At 34.3% G+C, this 20,571-nt stretch overlaps 1 protein-coding gene across 2 annotated transcripts in view; it reads right to left on the reverse strand.

Annotated features, from left to right (window-relative positions):
- Nucleotides 1–510: 510 nt before the first annotated feature.
- Nucleotides 511–20,571, reverse strand: part of LOC128990947 (proton-coupled amino acid transporter-like protein pathetic) — a 57,624-nt gene continuing 37,563 nt past the window's right edge. For both annotated transcript variants that reach the window (XM_054413622.1, XM_054413623.1), the window contains exons 5-10: nt 16,480–16,601; nt 7,593–7,677; nt 4,675–4,950; nt 3,717–3,892; nt 2,576–2,745; nt 511–1,942 (exon numbers count right to left, since the gene is read on the reverse strand). In XM_054413622.1, coding sequence (XP_054269597.1) covers nt 1,683–1,942; nt 2,576–2,745; nt 3,717–3,892; nt 4,675–4,950; nt 7,593–7,677; nt 16,480–16,601 — 1,089 coding nt within the window. In that variant the 3' untranslated portion in view covers nt 511–1,682. The remainder of the gene's footprint in view (nt 1,943–2,575; nt 2,746–3,716; nt 3,893–4,674; nt 4,951–7,592; nt 7,678–16,479; nt 16,602–20,571) is intronic.

The raw sequence follows: 20,571 nt of genomic DNA on the forward strand, positions 1-20,571 counted from the left end.
ATGAGTTTTGACTTGTCATTTAGTACTGACCATGTGTGTTGTTTTGAAATACATGTTTAAATCATGAACACTCATTGGGTTTTTGAGTGATTCAGGTTATCGTTTGGTAAAATATTGCAGGTAGATTTTATAGTGCCGCTATTTGTAGTTTCAATTATTTTCAAAAGTAAAAAACCCCTGTTTCATCAAACCTGCAAACTAAGAGAATTTCTATTTGCCTGGGTTTTCATTAAATTTATTTATAACATTAAATTTAAAAAGTATACATAGGTTTGCTGCTACAGGGAAAAACACCAGGTTTTTGTGTTATGGCTTCCAACCTATTGGATATGGAACTGATGTAAAAACCCTTCCATGATGATATTATTTACTAGAACTACTACTGTTTCTTAAAACCGTTCAGTGCATTTAAAACAATTAGCAAACATATTAGTTAGTTAAGATAATGAACTTCAAATCAATAAAAAAAAAACAATTGTTTGAAACTGTGAAGGAAAAAGTATGAAGACGTTTTAAATGCAAAACATTTATATAAATAAATACATCACTTTCTACAATAAATATACAAATATTACACTAAGATCAAGTTGTAATGTACAATACATTTAGCAATAAATTACAAATAGAAATGTATCTTACATTAATACTGTCAATGGTAAAATACTAAAATTACAAGGTTGCCAAAAAATACCATAGTCACTTTTAGAGCCTAAGTATCTTTTCACAAGATGAAAAAATAAACCAAAACCAGGAGATAGGTAACGTATATAAAAGAGACTAAGCCGAAAAAGTTCACATTCATGGCAAGAAAGAGAATTAAAGCTGTACAAATGTCACATTTTTGTATTCTTTATAAATTTCATATTTCTAAGGTGGGACTTGATTAACAACATTTTAAGTTCTTTATTCATAATAATCCTAGATTTAAAACAATAAAATTCTGATATACATTTTATGTGGACCTTAAACAATTTTTACAAACACATTAGCAAAATACCCTATATAATTATAAAGTTACAAATTTATATTTAGATCAAATTCCAGTATGAATGAAATTGGCTCAATTGTTACTTTATAGTGCTACGAGGAACAAAAAAAGTTATTGGAGTGAAATATAAAATAAATCCAAATAAATACCAAATAAAATGTTTTTAAATTGAAAAATAATTAATTAACATCGATTAATTGACTCTGTATGAGAGGATAACATGATAGCCAACTTATACCACTAAAGTGTTCTGAGTATAAAAAAAATTGTTCTATAAAAAAGTCAAATCTTTATGTACAAATCCCCTTCTTTTGATTAGGTTGGTTCTTGAATATATTCAAATAAATTTATGTTCACACATTTCACATAAACCTATTACTTAAATTGAATAATTTGGCTTAAGTAACCTATTGTGATTGAAGTCAAAATACATATGGCTTTGAATGTAAGGTTGGCATTTTAATTTTAGTATAGTTTATAACTTTAAAATAAGTTTTAGAGGTGATTAATATGCAACCAGATTTTTATCTGATACTTCAAACCTTTTTTAAATCAAAATAAATAAGGGGGAATACTAAATTGACACAAAATACAGTAGCCAAATAAAAAAAAAAAACAAGTTCAGTTCAAAGTATTTCTGATCTTTTACCAATGAGTATTTACCACCGGGAACTTCTGTCCTATTTTGGACCTATCACAATTCGCCGTGTTGATATGAGTCGATGATCTGCCGGACGCTGGCGTAAGTTCCGGATACGAGAGCGAACACGGAGAGTAGACAGAGCAGATAGTTCTTGAGGAGACGCCAACGTAGGAAACCCCAGTACTCCGGTTCTTCCCAGAAAGTAGCGATCTCGATGACGGCCGGACACAGCAGTCCAAGAATGGAGAAACAAATCGCTCCGACGAGCGAAATAAACGGCTCCAGGTCTGGTAGAGCGATGGCGATCACAACTGTACAGGAAACATGTGGTAAGAATATGTACAAGAGCTGAAGAATTATGTAGAGATTTAAACTCTGATTATGAATGGTGTAGAAATTGTGGAATGGTGGACGATTACTATCACGATTATTAAAAATAAAGGTTTCACAAAAGCCGCCATTTAGAATAGGATCAGAGATCGTATTTTGAAAATCATTAGCAGCTACAAAAGGCTCTTGATTGGTATTATAAACCATTATTAATTACATCAAGTACCTATTATAGATTTGTCAACCTTTGTTGATCAGCAAAATCTTTATGCTTCTATTTTCTTAAAAAATGTATATTCAACACAGAGGAGTAAGGTACCGGTACAGATGATACATCCCATGGTACACTGTGGTGTCTAGCACTAGTTGCAGGTGTCTAGAGCAGAGTTCAACACCACCCCCTCGCCCTCATGTACTACAACTGTCTTGATATGGAGAAAGATTCTGTACCCTTTGCAATAGGAATTTCCACACAGTGTTTACACCTTGAGCTCTTCCTTAATTGCTTCTCACAAGATTATTTATCACAGCATACTACAGCTGAAAGCGCAAGGTCATCCCACAAGCCCCTGTGTATTTAAGGACTACAATCCTGTTCTCAATACAGTACTGACCAGTTCCAAGGATCATGCAGGCCCGCATGATGTAGTAGCATTTGTTATGGTTCTCTTCCTTGATCTTGTGGCTGATCTTCTTCCAGACAATCTCCGAGGGGACGGTGAACTGAAGTCCGTAGGTGAACAGGATGGACAATGCCACTAAGATCTTGACACTCTCTCCCAATCTGAGGAGAATAGAACAGAGTCATTCAAAGCTGTGTTTTCACATGGTTTAAAATGTTAAATGGGCATGATTTAATTGTAAGTCAATTAGGTAGTCAATAATAATTTGTTTGTTTAGTTTGAAATATCTAATTTAGGCTAGCAAAGCTGGATTAACTTGGGAATGAGATAAAATAAATATTATCAATAAATAGTATTTCATGTATTCTACAAAAATCTATAAGTTTTTTCTTCTAAGTATTCATAAGTTATTGAGTGTAGTAGTTTTAAGATAAACATCAATCAATTAAATACCATAAAAATTTAGTAGTTGAACGATCAAGTGTCCAATTGATTAAATTTATTTTGTCTGTTAGGATTATAAACCATTTTTCCAAAAAAATTTGTACCTTCCAGAAACTACATTATTAGAAACCTTTAGAAAATGTATAGGATCACAAAATGTTTAGGTTCAGGAGTGCCCACACTTTAGCATTGTTATATTCAATTATTATATGAAATTTTGATAGTTATTCACTGAGCTAGAGATACAACTGGAGGTAATGGTAATACTGTACAAATTGATGCAGCACAAATTTGAGATTTACAAAACTTGGGTTGCCAGTTGCCATTTTTAATAGGGAATAAAGACGTTTATTGCACTTAGTTCATCTGAACTAAGGGATTGTGGGATTGTGAAAGCTATGAGCTGATTCCCTTAGTTGGTACCAACCTAACAAAATTACTGCATCTAGATTTTCTAGCAGAGTTACCGTGTCAGTGCTACCTTTAGTTGCATTTCTAACTCAATTGTGTTATTTGTATGAAAGCTGGTTTGTTGTGACCTTGTATCAGATATCTAATTGACGAATAATATTAATGCACTGTGGTGTTCAAAGGAAAAAAATGTTCTTATTCTTACCCTCAAGTTTGCTTTAAACAATTAGACAATACAACTGCTAAACTGAAGTATAAAGTATAATGTGAAACTCACAGATCGTAAGGCAGGTTGAGCGTGACACTTCCCCTGGTCTCTTCACCGTACTTGAGGTATCCGCAGAACCCCACGAAGGCGTAGAGGCAGACAACAACTGTCATGGCGATATTGAGGACTCCAGGGCAGCCTAGGAAGTGCTCTGGGTTCTTCATAGAGTTCTCAATCGGTAGCACCTGGGAATATAATAAATTATACAGGGAATAGAGATGGGATATACATAGAATACAATAACATAGTAAAGATTAGCAAAAGTAAAAAGTTGTGTGATCAGAAAATTATCACATCTCCATGAAGGCAGTGGCGGTTCCAAGGGCGCTAAAGTGCCCCCCATTGGACGATGGAAAAATAAATTTAACCTACATTTTCGTGTTCGTCCTGTAATGGAAGGTTATTGGATACAATTCTAGACTTTAAAAATGGCTTTAGAAAATCAAATAAGGGCTTTAAAAATACCAACATTTTTAGGGGTGGATCCATGAACCCCTTTTCTTGGGGAATGTGGCCTCCAAGTAGCCCCCCCTTGACGAGGTCATAGAACCGCCACTGCATGAGGGTATAAAATCCTACTAAATTCTTATACATAAAATGGGAAATAATAAACTTGTATATAATTTTAATGAATACTAGTCTTACTATACTACTATACTAGTCTATATTATTTTCGTTAAATATTATGCAGGCTGAGACCTTTTTCTGTCACTATGATTACAAATCAAATTCCACAACATAAAGCTCTCTAAATAAAAAAAAAAACATTTTTAACTAGGTACATCATCTTTCAAGTTATATTTCTTTATCACAATTTATTTTTGAAAACCCTTAGGTCGTCCTTCTCTTCTCTTTAGTCACTGTCTCATCAACATCACCATAGAAACAAGTATCAGCAACGTCACTATTCCTTTCAATCCACCTTGCCCTTTCATACCCCCTTCCCCCTTCATATCCCCATTCTTACCGTGCCGATTCCCTCCATGGCGAACAACACCGTTGAGAAGAACAGGGGCAGCTGTGCTATGCTGCTGAACTGGTGTCTGGTCTCTAGAGGTGGGAGGTCTGTGAGAGTGTACCATAGCGTGATGGCAAGTCCGAACATGATGAAGGCGGTGGCGAGTGCGGAGAACGGCACCAGGTACTTGAGGGTTCGGATGATGCCGAGAGGTACCAAGGGGATGGCCAATAGGAGGATGTACAAGCGGATGTTCAGGTCTATGTTGGCGTTCATGTCTATGACCTGGGGGCAAAAATTTTACTTTGTAGTATTGAAAAGAATACTATTGATTTTCTTAAATATATCTATATACTTAATACAATATAAGAGGTTTCCTTGTAACATCCCTTTTACACCCATACTCAACCGATTTTTAAGATTGAGGTATCATTCAGACGATCATTCAGTTGAATGTTAAACTACATTCTTTTTGTAAAAAAAAAAAAAAAAAACAGTTTATGAAAATGGATTTTAAAAAAGCTTTCTTGTAAATGTAACCTGATTTATTTAAATCACTATTCATATTGTAGATCTAAAAGCATGAAATTTAATTTTTTAATTAGTAGTTTTATTCACCTAAAAACTCTCTCACCCTCACACAAATATAATCTTTAAAGAGTAAAAGGATATTGTATTATTAATTTTGTCTCGGAATCACGCCCTATAAAAATGTAGAATTTGTGCACGGGTCCCCTTGTAAATTTATTATTATGATTTAGCTTTGTACCCAAAATAACATTAAGTACCATATACATCAGGCTGCCTACTGCAATGAGTTTGAAGTCTACACTAGAACCTTTCTATGGAAGAATCGAAAATGTTTTCAAGGGAGTGGTCCAAAACCGAGGATATTATGAGACGCTAACATCTAGCTAGCTACAGTATCTACCAAACACAGTTTAAATATTTTTTTACTCTTTTCTTTTTCACAAAATACAACTAAAAATTAAAAGCTTAAAGCTAACGTTGGATTGAATAATTGTAAGTTTAATCAATTTAAATAGTCAGGTCATTATACAGCATGTATTTCCGTTATCGTGCATTTTACAGAATATTAACAAACTCCTTTCATTTAAATTTCAACCGTAAGCCATTTTATTAATTTTAAAAGTAGTTTTTGATTACACATGCCCAACTATTCCAATTCTAGAACGCCTGACGTTCTGCGATACCTCATTGCAACCGATTTGTATCTGTATTGCATCGGAATAAAATGAAGGCAACTGAACAAAACTGCATTATGTAGTAGACTCCCTCTTATCCGGACTCCCCGAGGAGAGGTAGGATAAGAGGGAGTCTACTACATAATGCAGTTTTGTTCAGTTGCCTTCATTTTATTCCGATGCATTACAGATACAAATCGGTTGCAATGAGGTATCGCAGATCTTTTCCCCGAGAACAGTAGTTTCAGTACCGCCCACTTCCTGCCGATCTACTCCGGTTAAACCGATGTGCTGATAACAATTGTCCGGTTAAAGAGATGTCATTTCCGTCGAGTGTAGTCTGGTTAAACCGATGTACGGTTAAAAGGTGTACGGATAAGAGGGAGTCTACTGTACGTATAGCACGAATTTTACTAAAATAATATAAATAAATACTAAGCATAATGTATTAAATTTACACTATTATTTTAATTGATGAATTCATCGATGATTGAAGAAGAAAATACTAATGACCCCAATAAGCTGAAAAGCTTAAAAAGTACTCTTTTTGCGTATTTGCATTAGTTATTGTATGAGTAATTCGAATCTATTCAAAACTTTACTTACCGGTACGATTAGACGAATACTTAAAATAATTGTCAATCAAGAGATAATAAAATAATTTATAAACAAGTTTATGATTTGTTTATATAGTTTTGTAGTTAGGGCCTACTTAACTCTACTGAAATAAAACGAAATATAGAGCACTAAAAATAGTTGATTAGAAAGAAGGGCACAGGTTAAGAAGTCTCTCAAATCCACAGTAAAGATTTAAAAATATACAGGGTGTCCCGGAACTCTCTACCAATATTTTAGGGCATTGTTCCTGGGTAGTTAACATACCTAAATATCACATTTACATTGTCCGGAAGTCCTTAGTTACTCACACAGCCGCCATTTTGTTTTTTTCGTTTTTAATTTTTTTCTAAGGAATAGTTAAACATACGAAATCGAAACTTTGCACAAACATTTATGACAACTAGACAAAGCTACCAAAAAATTATGACGATTTTTAAAATTCATAAAACAAAATGGCGGCCATTTTAAATTTTGTTTCTTAAATAACTCGAAAACTGTTGATTTTACAAAGATTTTACAAGAATAACTATTTTAAGGCACTTTTATTAAAAATCGATTGACACCTTAATTTTGAATATTGGACAAGTATTAACTGGGATATTGTAGTTTTAGTGATACGTAACCGCTGGAGGTTAGTTGCAGCGCATGCTGAAAGCGGTCACGTATCACTAAAACTACCATATCTCAGTTAATACTTGTCCAATATTCAAAATTAAGGTGTCAATCGATTTGTAATAAAAATGCCTTAAAAAAGTTAGCATTGTAAAACTTTTGTAAAATCAACTGTTTTCGAGTTATTTAAGAAACAAAATTTAAAATGGCCGCCATTTTGTTTAATGAATTTTAAAAATTGGCATATTTTTTTGGTAGCTTTGCCTTGTTGTCATAAATGTTTGTACAAAGTTTCAATTTCGTATGTTTAACCATTCCTTAGAAAAAAAACTAATAACTTAAAAAACAAAATGGTGGCTGTGTGAGTAACTAAGGACTTCCGGAAAATTTAAATATGATATTTAGGTATGTTAACTACCCAGGAACAATGCCCTAAAATATTGGTAGAGAGTTCCGAGACACCCTGTATAAAGCCGTAATGGAAAAAAATACCTGTTTAAAAGATGAAGCTACGAAGACGACATAGACAGTGTTGCCAAAGTAATACGTGCAGAATAAAGAGGTGTTGACAAACTCTCTGTAACAAAGGGAACAAGTATGTAAGTAAATTCAAGTCATTCTAAATGCATGTACAAGCATAGACTAAGAAATGTGTTTACTGTATATATAAAACCCCTACAATATCACTAGATAAAAAACGCATATTTCCTCATAGATGCTCATCCTTATACCTGCTAAAGATAGTAATTTAAATGCATTAATACCTAACACTAATTAACGTACAGAATGTCCCCGACATCTGACCAACCTTTTAAGATACCATTCCTGGACCAAAGGCAAACTAAAATATCATGTTTAAAATGTCCAAAACTCATTAGTACCCGTACAGCCACCATTTCGTTTATTAACAAAACCATTTTTAATTGACACGGCTTTTGTAGTGAATTTGTTACATAGATTAACAACGCAAACGCCTACTTTGAATAAAAAAATATTTGATTTCATAATTTTAGTCTCATAATGGCGGCCATTTAAAAATCTTTAAACTTGAATAACATACAAACTCGATGGTGAACAAAACTGCTACTGCAATATTTTATTTGGACAATTTTATTGAAATGTTGTTAACGATGCCAATTTAAAGAAAATTGGTTCATAAATAAAGGGAAAAACTAATTTTGAAGAGGTATACAACATCCAATAAATAAGTTGTATTCCTTATTTATGAACCCAATTTTCTTAACTTGGGTAATTAAATCGTCCAACTAAAACATTACTACAGCAATGTTGTTTCCCAATGTGGTTTTAATGTTATTCGACTTTAAAGATTTTATATGACCACTATTAACTGGACCTTATATTTTTTTGAAATAGGTCTCTGGGTAATTAAGTACGAAATTTAATTCACTACAAAAACTGCTATAAAATTAAGTTTTGAAAAAATGGTGGATGTACAGGTAACATTACCGATAGAGAGTTAGGGTACACCCTGTATATAAGGTATCTGACTGAAGGTATCAATCGGTACTTGAACGTTTACCCTAAAATAAGAAAAAACCAGTTTGTTAGAAACCAGATATCAATTGTTTTTTTAAACACACATAAATAAAGCTTTAGAATTCACAATAAAAAAGTGTATTCTACTATCTAAAATGTCTCACAAATCTTTGGTCTCAAAAATATCTACCTTCAAGTTTACTGTTAAGAAATGTTATTTTTAAGTTTAAAATATGTTGAATTAAACCAACTATCATCTTTGCAGTAAGGTAAGACAATAGTGTTATGGCTACCTAATCAATTCAACACAGTGGTAGGTTGGTCAACCTTTACCCAACTAACCTACAAACTACTGATAACCTTGAATGGGTGACCAACTAAGGATGACTCACCACATTAATGGACGTTGTGCTTGACCACTGGGCTGTGAAGGAACTAAACGATTTCATTCAATTTGTTTCCTCAATTTGAACAATATTTGACTCATCTCAACTTTAAAGACCTGCATTGGTTTCGCTGATAAGAGCCAAGAACCTGAATATATTTTAGCTTGCTGTGTCAAATTCTGGTGGCGCTATTTCGAATGGTTAAAGCAAGATGGAAGTCTACAATGTCTTTAGTTGTTACAATGGTTAGATAGGATTTTAGTCAGATAAATGTATACTGTAATAAGTGATTTGAAACCTATTAAAAGGTGTTTATAAAATTACACTTTGCCTCGAATGAGTTATTACTGTAGCTTACAAATACTACAAATACTACACCAATGTACTTTTGAGGCAATAGCTGCAAAAAGTGCAAACATCCAGAATACCCATAAGAGAGAAAATGTTCACAGAATTTGGGCTCATTCAACTGTGGTTTATTTGAAAACATGGCTTCGCTAATGGCTCAAATACATAGAATGTCCACCCTGTTATCCAAAATTCAATAGTGTTCGGGTTGGATTAAATCCGTAAAACGCCGACACAGCAGGGTTCGTATGTGATGGGTGAAGTGTCGAATGAGCTTTGTTACTGAATTAGATCAGTTGATTCTTTAAACAGGACAACTTATTAAAACCTAATGATCAAGAAGTCCAGTTACGAACCTACAAAATGATTCTGACTTTCTCAGGATATAACCGACACCCTACTGTCTATGAGGTGAGCACTCCATCCTCTCAGCTGCCTAGCTATATTATCTTATGGAGTTATACACTATTGACTATTACACTCTGTATGTTGGAACCTGTCTCATGATCCTACATAAAAATCATCCTATCCTATAATATGTAAATAAACATAAATCATTGCACCGATTATTAGTTCACCATTATTGGTTCATCTTTTTATACAATATTAATTTGTCTTAACTAAACAAATCGTGTAAATACGACGCTTCCCCAGTATGTGCGACCTTGAACCTAAACAACTTTCACAATCAATACATCCTAGTTGAACCTCCTGCAGTTCTCGACCTCCGCTGTTCCTGGAGGTGACATCCATGGTCCGACCTCGACCAGCGCATCCTCTGGCATGTCTCCAGGTCGGGTCTACCACTTCAGACGACCTCCAGGAGGCTCAAGGTTCTCTCAGTAACAGTCTGTCGTTGTCTGTTAGAAATGATTGCTTTTTTGAATTAGCATAATTCACTCGTGTGAATAGTAAAGTAGTTTTTCTTACGAAACAGTGTTAATCTTTCTGAGTCAATCATTTAACATGATGGATTTGTTCCCTCGATTCTTCTGGGAAAGTGTTGTTAAGTTTTTCTCATGAGAATGTTGTTTTATGGAATACTATATAATAGGAAATATATTATATTCTAGTCTTATAATCTTATATTCACATTGAACCCTCTTCCATCCAAATTGCACATTTCAATTGAGTTTCGTTTGCAGGGATCTTTAGACACACCTTACAATGGTGTGTAATGTATAGTACGCAATGTTATTGCTGATTATTGTAATATGGACTGTGGTGATCAAAATTACGTAGCTTTTATTACCTTAAAATGGGGCAACTAATTAATAAAATATACATTTATAACTTGTGTGACCGAACAAAACGTAATGCTTTTTTCCTTGTTAAATTTATGACAACCCGTAACATGATATTAAGGAATGTTAATGTTTCGGCTTTATAAGTTCCACAAGGTTATGATTGGTTATAGTGCTCGCCTAACAATCAAAAGGTCACTGGTTTGATCCTGAAAAAAATTCATTAGCTTTTTGGTGGTTTTTTGACCCAGCTGTTCCTGATCAAAATGATCCTGGCTAAATGAAACAGCTGATCTTAGTCAGTAACAAAGCTACACAGATCATCTAACACCATTCTACACTCATCGTTCGACCTTCACTCTTATTTGGTAATACGCACCTATAGTAGGTGGCGTCCCAATCTCAATGATTGATAATTGATAATTGCCAATGAAAAAATACAAATATATTTCTTCCCAACAAGCCAAACTGGTAAACATTTTCACAACGGTTAGTGAATCAAATGTATTCCTTTTTATTTAACATCACTGCATTATTTATCATTGGACCTTTTTCCTGTGGTCATACACTGTACTAATAAAGCATTCTTTTTAAGTTATAAGGTTTTGACAAACACGATTTCTTTCTTAGCTCTAAAAGGTGTTTTAATAAAAGTGTACCTATTTCAACCTTGTAAAGATGAAAAAGATTAAATTTGTTAAACTGTATCCAACTAGTTGATCATAATCAACGAGAAAAAAACGATTACATCATCTTAACTTCTAAGTAGGTAAATTACCATACGAACAGCATAAATTAAATCTAAATTGTTCTTGTCTTCCCATGACAATTATTTAACCACAATTAAGTCAGCTGAATGCTGTAAAAAGATAAATAAAATCTTGGAGTTCCGGTTTCCGACTAAATGCTCAAGTTAGCCCTGACATTATTAAGCAGTAGGTATTCCATGGAGTATAATGTATGTGCGCCACGAACAATACCCGTCCTCCATGGGTCGTCCTCACTTTCGCTGACGTCATCGTCTTCCTATTTTGCATTCATATTTTAATTCGTCAGCTGGTCGTAACTTTAAATGGAGCCCAATCCATCAGTATTTCCACAGAGAAGTATTATGGTGTTGCCAACATAAATTCTACTCGCAAAATTTAAAACACGTTTAGTTGGCAATAACTTATGCAATTAAGAAGCATATTATGTTTACTGAAATGTGATGCTTTACTGTGTAATATAAGGGAGTATGTTTTATCTATGGTAATATATCCCAAATATAGCTCGTGCCAATATTAATCCTATTGGTGTATGTACAACTTAAACAATGGACTGTACTTATATCATATTTTTGAATTTTTTTAGTGAAATAATCAGTATCATTATTATCATTTAATTGTCATAACTAAATGATACTATAAACTACGGGCACAAATAATTAAAATATGTTGAAATTATTTTTTTTACGAAATAGGACATAAATTATTAATTTTCATCCGTAAAACAACTGCAATTGATCATTACGAAGTATAGTAAGTTTTCCCAAGTGATCAAAACTTTATTTTACAATACACGTTTATTTCAGGTTTTGAAAAGATGCTTCGTAAATTTAGAAAATATGAGGTTGGAAGAAACGATCTAAAATAATTAGCATTAAAGATGCAGTTTCAATGTTTTATTTTCAAAAAATGAAATGAAACCCCTTCAAGTATCTAAAACAATAAAAGTACAATTCAGTGCTGGATTTATCCTCTAGACATGAAAATACCATCAGTAATACATGCTATAGTTACCAAAAGGAGATAATATCCTATACAAATTACGAAAATTCCTGCTTAAGATACCAGTGAAAATATGTTTTGTAGGTCATCGCTTTAAATAATTACAATTACTTCAAACATTTAAATTAACGACAGAATTATAATATTAAGTGACAAAATCTAAAATATATACGTTGCCGGACAATTATTCTGTGGTTATTTCATTCGCGATATAGTTGAAATTGAATTAATTGAATCGTAATCAATGAGTAACAATTCTAAAAACTGTTCACAACTAGAGTGTCATTCAGTACAAATTGTTAAAAAGGCATTTGTACTAAAAGTGGTTACCAACAATAGTAGACTGTAAAATGATAAATAAATGTACGATGAGATGAATTAAACTAATAGGATAACTGTGAATAAAATATACAGTACTACAAAACTGGAACCACCGAAGGTCAACATGATTAATTAGCAATGCACAAGTAAAGAGCCAATTATTCAGATATTTTCCGAGAAAGCCTTGCCTCGATGCATTAGCATGGGTGGAGCGAGGCGTGCTGCAGATATGAGGTAACAACAACGGACCAAGAGTCCAGCCTTGAGGTACTCCCAACAATCTTCGGACACTCCGTCTACCTCTCATCACACGACCTTGATCATTGGGCTTTTAATACATGGCTAATGAAACAGCTGGTCTAAGTCAGTAACAAATCTACACGAAATCTCATTTCATTCTACACTCATCCTTCGCTATGGGTTATACGCACCTAGGTGGCGTCCCCGTCTCAAATCGTAATACTGGTAATACAATAATACACGCACACACAGTGTGCCAAGGTTCACACCTCCACATGTCGGCCATTCACTTTCATCAGTTCCGGTTGTGATATTAGTAAATATATATACTTCTCAGATTTGATTGAGTTGATTTTTTGTATTTTGTTTATGAATCAGAATAACTGGAGACTTTTGAATAACCTTCCTAGTTTTTGGTTGACTGTAGTGAAAACTGTCACTAGCACTGTAAAAGTCCTAAGAGGTCATTTCAGACGTGTAAAAATGTACAGGTAAAACTGGTTCGTGTCAATAAAATATTGTTATGTTCTTAGTAATTTAAAACTCTAAATTAAATTATTACAACTCCACCAAAATGAGTGTAAATAGGTTCTCTTTAAACATTCTACACCCGTGTATTATTAAAGAATAAAACAATTAAATAGCCTAATTGAATGAATTGTTTTAACATAATGTTGCTTAACGTCAGCTATGTACTGACAAATGATGGAATAGAATTTTGGCTGCGATATATTCTGTCAGAAGCTCTTTAATTATGTTCTATTTGGATGAAAAATGACTTCAACTGATCCATACAAATTGGATATCTACCCTAGTATAAAAAAAATCGTGGTTTTATGATAGTTCAGCTAACTCATCATTCCTATCAACAAATTTTGAACAACGCTCTTTTTCTAATACATTTTTATCATCTAAATACGAAAATGTTTGTGTAGGTTCAAAATGACACTGAAACCACCAGAAAATATGGTTCACCATAATAATATACGAACGAGACTACGTTACTTAGTTAATTATCAACCAATTTAGTAATTAGGAATCTCGGAGAGTTCTAAAAAATCTCCACTGTCCTACTTCGACCCGACATTGACTTTCATTGTTGTCGAGCTGATTGAAAGTTTCCACAATCACACACTTGGTCAGTCACACAATACTTACAACCTAATCTATCGAGTGACTGATTACTGATAATCACTCGTACTGATTGTAGGTCATTCTGATCTCAATACGACCTTGATTGAGTTATCAGGTTCCGATCAGCACCACTGGAATGCGTCACCTTGAAAATTTACTTGGCAGGAATTAGGAATTTCAGTTAACATAATTGTAAGCAAATGTTGTTAGAACGGATTTAAATATATATTTGTAAAAAAACTGTTCTCAGCCATCCAAGTTTAATTCGTAAACAACCATTCCAACAAGTGATTCATAAAAAAGTTTTAAAACAAAACTGTCTAAAACAAATCGTTCAAAAGCTGCTAAGTGTTGAAACTGACAAATTACAAACATTACTCAATATGTTAATTATTCATCTTGCAATGCTGTATTTAGAATTCATAAGCAATTTCATACACACACTGAATATTATTAATCATTTTTGTTTCACGATGCACGAACTGCATGCAATCAATATAGTAATGAGCTTGAAATAAGCCTCAGGAATTCACTAAGTCTCTTCATTATGATGAAACGTGTTATTAATCATCATTCAAATTTAATGGCCAATTATTGTTTAACCCTCCATAAAATTCCGTGGTTTCATGCATTCCTCTTTAGACCAATTAATTAATGAATGTCTAAACGATATATTAAACTTTTAAGTAACAAATAAAACTAGAAAGAACAGAAGAAAACACAATACGAAATGCAGTTTCTTAAAATGGGAAGTTAAACACAGGTTGTTATTTTTTCCTTCTTCCTGTGGATTTGTCCTTTGATATCAAATTATTCTGTAATTGTAATATAATTGTTTTTTCTTCTAAAGAAGTAATAGTAATAGTGTTTCATCACTAAGAGCGAAAGTTGCTCTTTTTGGTACGCAATTGCGCCGAGCTTGGAAATGCGATTAGTACCAAAAAGACACTTTCGCTCAGTGTGATGAACAACTATTTTCATCATAGTGTGTAAATAGCCTTCTAATCGTTACAAAGTTAGACCACATAATTTTAGTATATACAAATTAGTCATCAATGCTTACATTCCTGTTGTTTACAAACATAGCTTAGGGATATTTTGTGATTAGCAGCGTTTCAATGTGCTAATAAAATTTTAAGGTTAGCAAATCAAAAATTTACCATACGTTTTTCTCTTCCCAATTTGAAATTACCCGAAAACGATGATTTTTCGGACGATTTAGAGGACTAAAAACTGCTGTTTTCCGGACAGTGTGATGAAATTGATTTTTGCATCAGACCCTTTAACATATCACGTTTCATAAGAAACAACTCAGCTGTCACGTAGATCTAATTTTCATAATGAAATATCATTTAAACAGAGTCATAAACAATCGATTCAACGTTGGCTTTTCAATTCAAGACTCATTAAATAGACTTAGATGAATGAGTGCGCATCAAACTCATGATCTTGCACGATTCTTATCCTTAACTATTCCGAGAAAATTCGAACAAACTTTACTTTCCTTTCCTATAAAAACCTTAAAATTTGAATTCTGAGGTACATCTTGTTACTATTAAGCTATATACTTAGATTTTGGATACAGCAAGAATACTTGTGATCTCAAAGTCAATTTAGTGATTGAGGCTTTTTTACTGCGATACAATTAATTGTTGGATTATTGTATTTCGACCACAATGGATTTTTTCTATTTTGGTACTGTCCAACCCCAAGCCTTTTTACTATCTAATGCCACCTTTAATACTGCATTAATTTTCATTGAAATTGCGACTATACGAAGGTAGGTAGACTATTTTAAGCCAATTATGAATGGAGATAATGGTAGGATGAGTGGCGCGATCTTGTCTTGTTGCTGACTAAGGCCGACATGATCCTTAGACAGTAGCCCATACAGCCAATGGCAACTAAGGGGCCTACAGTTTGTAGTGGAATTCGAACCATATTTTTGCCTTGTAATTTACGAATTGGTCTCATTATCAGGATAGTACTGCGGATCGTCGTAGTACTCACTAATGCGGACGTTAATCCACACCAGGGAGTATTGCACCCACAGACCATGCCTACAAATATACATAATTCGTGACCTCGAAGTAGCTCAATTACTAGGCCACGGTAATTCAATAGCGCCTTTAGTAAGCATAATTAATTAAGTGACATCCGATGGTATCTGGGTCTAGCATAGATCCTGTGCAGGAACGAAGCAGCAGACTTCAGATTTTAATAGTTTTTTTATCTTCGTTTTGCATAGCACGTTTGATGGAACGTATGCCATATTATTAAAGTTGCCCTTGCGGGTGAATAAGTTACCTCTTTCAGCAACTAATTCTATCGGTTGACCAATTGAACCGGTTACTAATTCACAATTCTAGCTACAACTTCAAGAAGATAGTTTACTTCTCGATAGCGCCACTAAAACCTAACATTTAGCCAAGTAAGTTACCTGGCAAACGTAGCCCATGTCTTGAACCTGGGAGGTCCTGTCTGGAAGGCTACTTCTGCTGTCTCGGCAAACCCAAGACTCGGCCTCTTGACTCTAACAGACAACACCTGCGAGCACCACACCTGAAACAGACCACAAGGGTCAAATAAAATGTAACCTTAAATGTTGATGGTATTTCAGTGAAGAAGATGTTATGCTGTTATATGACTAGTTTTAATTTTTTTTTTTAAGATGCCACAATCCGTGAATGCCGTAACTTTGCCTGAATAGTAAGAAGATTTTTCATTTTATTTCATTTCAATCCGTGGTAAAATATTGGAGAATAGTAAAAGAACACGCCACTGTGACAATCCCTGAAGATGCCACACTTCCGTGACAAAATATATTTTGAGAATAGTGTATACATATGCAAGAACAAAATATGGCTACTACAAAAAAGGTAATTTAAAAATATTTCAAGTTCTTTCCACAGGGAAAATTAAGTGAAACCTTAAACTATTGGTACAACTTCAGCTCAGTATCCAATAGTCAATGGTCAAATGAATGAGTTTGTTTCTTACAGCCATAGTGTTGAACTCATGCCACACAATTGTTTCCAAACATATCTTTGTAGAATGATAGTTAAGGTAACATAACAGACGTAAAGTTAGTTTAGTTACTGATTATGTTGTTTGTCCCATTCTCGTATCAAGAGTAAATTAAACCGTTGAAGTTCTTTGAACAAGTTTGGTCGCTTTTCATGCGTATTTCACAAATCTGCAACTTAAATGCTCTTACAACTACTCAAATTCAATTTTTTTTCTTGTGAACCAAGCATGAGCATTGAAGAGTACCGAAAGACCAAGTTATAAAAAGCCTTTTGATCTAAAATCTATTACTTTAACAAGTACAATTTTTGAACATTTGACAATATAACCAAGATCAATAGGCGCTATCGTGCAAAGAACTTAAGGATTTTCAAAGTATGATGTGCGATTGTTAAAAGTGAAAATACAAGACCTACCTTTACATTAACACATATTAAATATAACAGTGTCATTTAGAATTCACTCTCATGGTTTTAGGTCAGTCAACTTGACCCAAACATGCATCACCATCTAACAAGGATACGGTCAAGTGCTTCCTTATTTGTTTGATCTATTACTGGCGATAAATAATCTTAAATGAACTTTCTCATTGCAAATTAGTCGATTCAGACTTGTGAGTAATGCTCAAACAGGAAATGTTGAAAAAGGAAATATTCAGGAATGTTATTACGGAAAACTACTTTACAAATGTCAACTTCCCGTCATTTAGTCGAATAATGACAAAAGTTGTTTTGAATTGTATCTGAAAAACGCTGGCTAAATAAATACCTTTTTATTTATTTAGGCCAATGTTAATTTAACAGTAAATCATAAGAAGAAGAAGACACCCTGATAAATTTGATTTTTAATTAGCTTATGATCGTATTTTTTCTAAGTTTCAAGACAGTTACGTTAGACAAATTTTACCATTATGACTGACATTTATAGACTGTATTATGGAACCTGGCCCTCCGTCTACCTGGGACTGGCCAATAGTTTAAGACCCGAGCCAGTCTCAGGTAGAGGAAAAACCAGAAGATAGATTCCATCATACAGACTATAGTAACAAATTTCCCACTGGTAATGGAAAGGGAATCATAGTACAGCGTTCAAAATAGAATCGTGCAAAATAACATACACTACTGACTAGTCCCAGGTAGACAGGTTCCATCATACAGACTATAGTAAAAAGTTCACACAAATATACTGGAAAGGGAACTATAGTACTGTAGAGCGTTCAATATAGAATCACGCAAAATTGCATACATGATTATGCACGTTACAATAAACTTATTTATTCCAATACCCACTTAAATTAACTACAAAGTCAGATAACAAATCAATCTGGCAAATAGCACACCAGCCACCAGCACTCCTACATTTTTGTAGAAGGAAACAAAACAAGGTCTACCCTTCACAAATCTCCAATCGAGACAAATGACCAGTTATCAGTACAGCTCTGTCATAATCGTGTACTTCATTACGCGAACCTTGGACCCTTCCTGTAAGTGGAGCAGTCGGGGTCCAGCACCTGATGACGCCCGCAGCAGTCGCGCCGAAACGCCAATGTCACGACCACTCCCCGCGCGCACGTCGCACGTTATCACGTACAGGCTGATCAGTGATAACGGTCGGGAATGACAGACTGCGAAAACTCCCAGATAATCTGCGCTTCGTGGAATCGCCCAAGTCGTGATTGAGAACAAGGTGGAATGGAAATGTGGTCTTATGTTCTTTGCCTAATGTGTAATGAGAGTTAAGTACATCGAGTGAACTATCGAGAGAACCCTGTGAACTATTGCTTGTATACATTGTAAACTATTATTGCATTATTAGAGTTTTGTCCATTGCTGTGCTGTGTACCAATTTCCCAGAAAATTTAGAACTAACTTTTGTTTCTTAAAGAGTAAACTACGATTTGAAAAAATGATTAAATTCTTGATAATGTTCCATTTCCGCATTTCTCCATACTTACTATACTTCCTTACAAATTCAGAGAAATATATTCTTGACGTGTAAAGAGCACGTTTTGATGTTCATGGTTTATTCCTTGATATTTAGTAGCTATACAACTATTTTGGCCAATTAAAGCAATCTGTTGGTAAACTATAATTTGTCTCTGTTCTCGTACCACTTTATGTGAACTCTGCTCTCAAATAAGAGAAATAACAAATTCTAGCGTTACCGAATAACAAAACACATAATCCATGCTTAAGATTTTAAATTTGATTATAAAAATATGCCTATTACATTATTACATGCCTATTTGTACCAAAAATTAATGATCATACATACAGAAAACCTGCTTTGCAAGATGTGTCTTTCAACTCAATTCTATGATTATTTTCATAACAGAACGATCAACAACTCCTTGATTAAAGAAAAGTAGGGATATAACGGTTGACTCCTCCACTGATTTATCCCAGAGGACCCAGGAAGTCCAGGACTCTCGCCGTGAAGGCCGTCGTCGAGACGTTCCGCCACGGTTTGTGATATCAAGGCTTCTGTATTGTCTTTAGCACATCTTGTTCTCCGTGAAATTGACGCGGCAATGCCAAACAAGTGGTTAACGAGGACCTTTTTTGGTTCGTGATACTTGTTATTCCAAATGCATACAATGGTGTAACATGCTGGAAACTGTATAATAATTAGTTGCGGTTGCGTTGTAAAACATGTGAACGTGTTTTGACACTTTATTTTGTGAACATATTTTACTATGTGTCTATCACTATGTAGTTTAACTGGGTAGAGACACAGTAAATCGCTATGTTAGGGACATAGCTGAGAGTATTGTGGGCCTAATTATTGATGCCATTACGACATTACCAAATTCGATACCAGGCTAGGTTTACGGGTTGTGGCGTTATAAGTTAGATAAAATCCATTGGTGATTGGCAGGATTTGAACTTAGGACCTCAGGGAATGAAGTCCTCTGCCACTACACCAGCTCACTCTTCCTGGGTATGGGATGGGTGTAGAATGCCTTGTATTGCCTTATCAATATCATCTGATTCTTAAAAATGTCCCATCATTCGAAGAAAAAAAAGGGCAGCTGGGTCAAGTTTTTTGCCATCCAAAATCTACTTATTTTATGATTGCCAGGTGTTCTGTTATACAAAACAAATCCAACTTTATACCACAGCTTTCCTAAAGTAATCCCTGTACCCGTTACACACAGACACCGGTAGCTGTGTTGTCCCAGTCGTGCACCCGTTCTGGTATTTCATCACTACAGCAGGATACGTTTCACAACCTCCGCTGGGGCCAAGGGCCTTCGCTCTATCCTGTGTTCTCTAACAACTCTCCTAGCAACATTGTAGAGAACATAAACATGGTTAAGCGCCACTCATCCTTCACTCATCTCCATTCATACTTGGCTTAAAATACCTGTTTTGTATGGTCGCCATTTCATTGAAAAGTAAAAGTAAAAAGTCAATCAGCTATTGCAATAGCTATTACTAGCTACTGTAGTCACTTGCATGCAGTTTAACTGGATCACAGTAATTACCCCTCATTGTAACCAAGG

Source organism: Macrosteles quadrilineatus, unplaced genomic scaffold, assembly GCF_028750875.1.
Source record: "Macrosteles quadrilineatus isolate MER2022 unplaced genomic scaffold, UCM_ALF_1.0 Scaffold_3__2_contigs__length_128488019, whole genome shotgun sequence".
Classification (NCBI taxonomy): Eukaryota; Metazoa; Arthropoda; class Insecta; order Hemiptera; family Cicadellidae; genus Macrosteles; species Macrosteles quadrilineatus.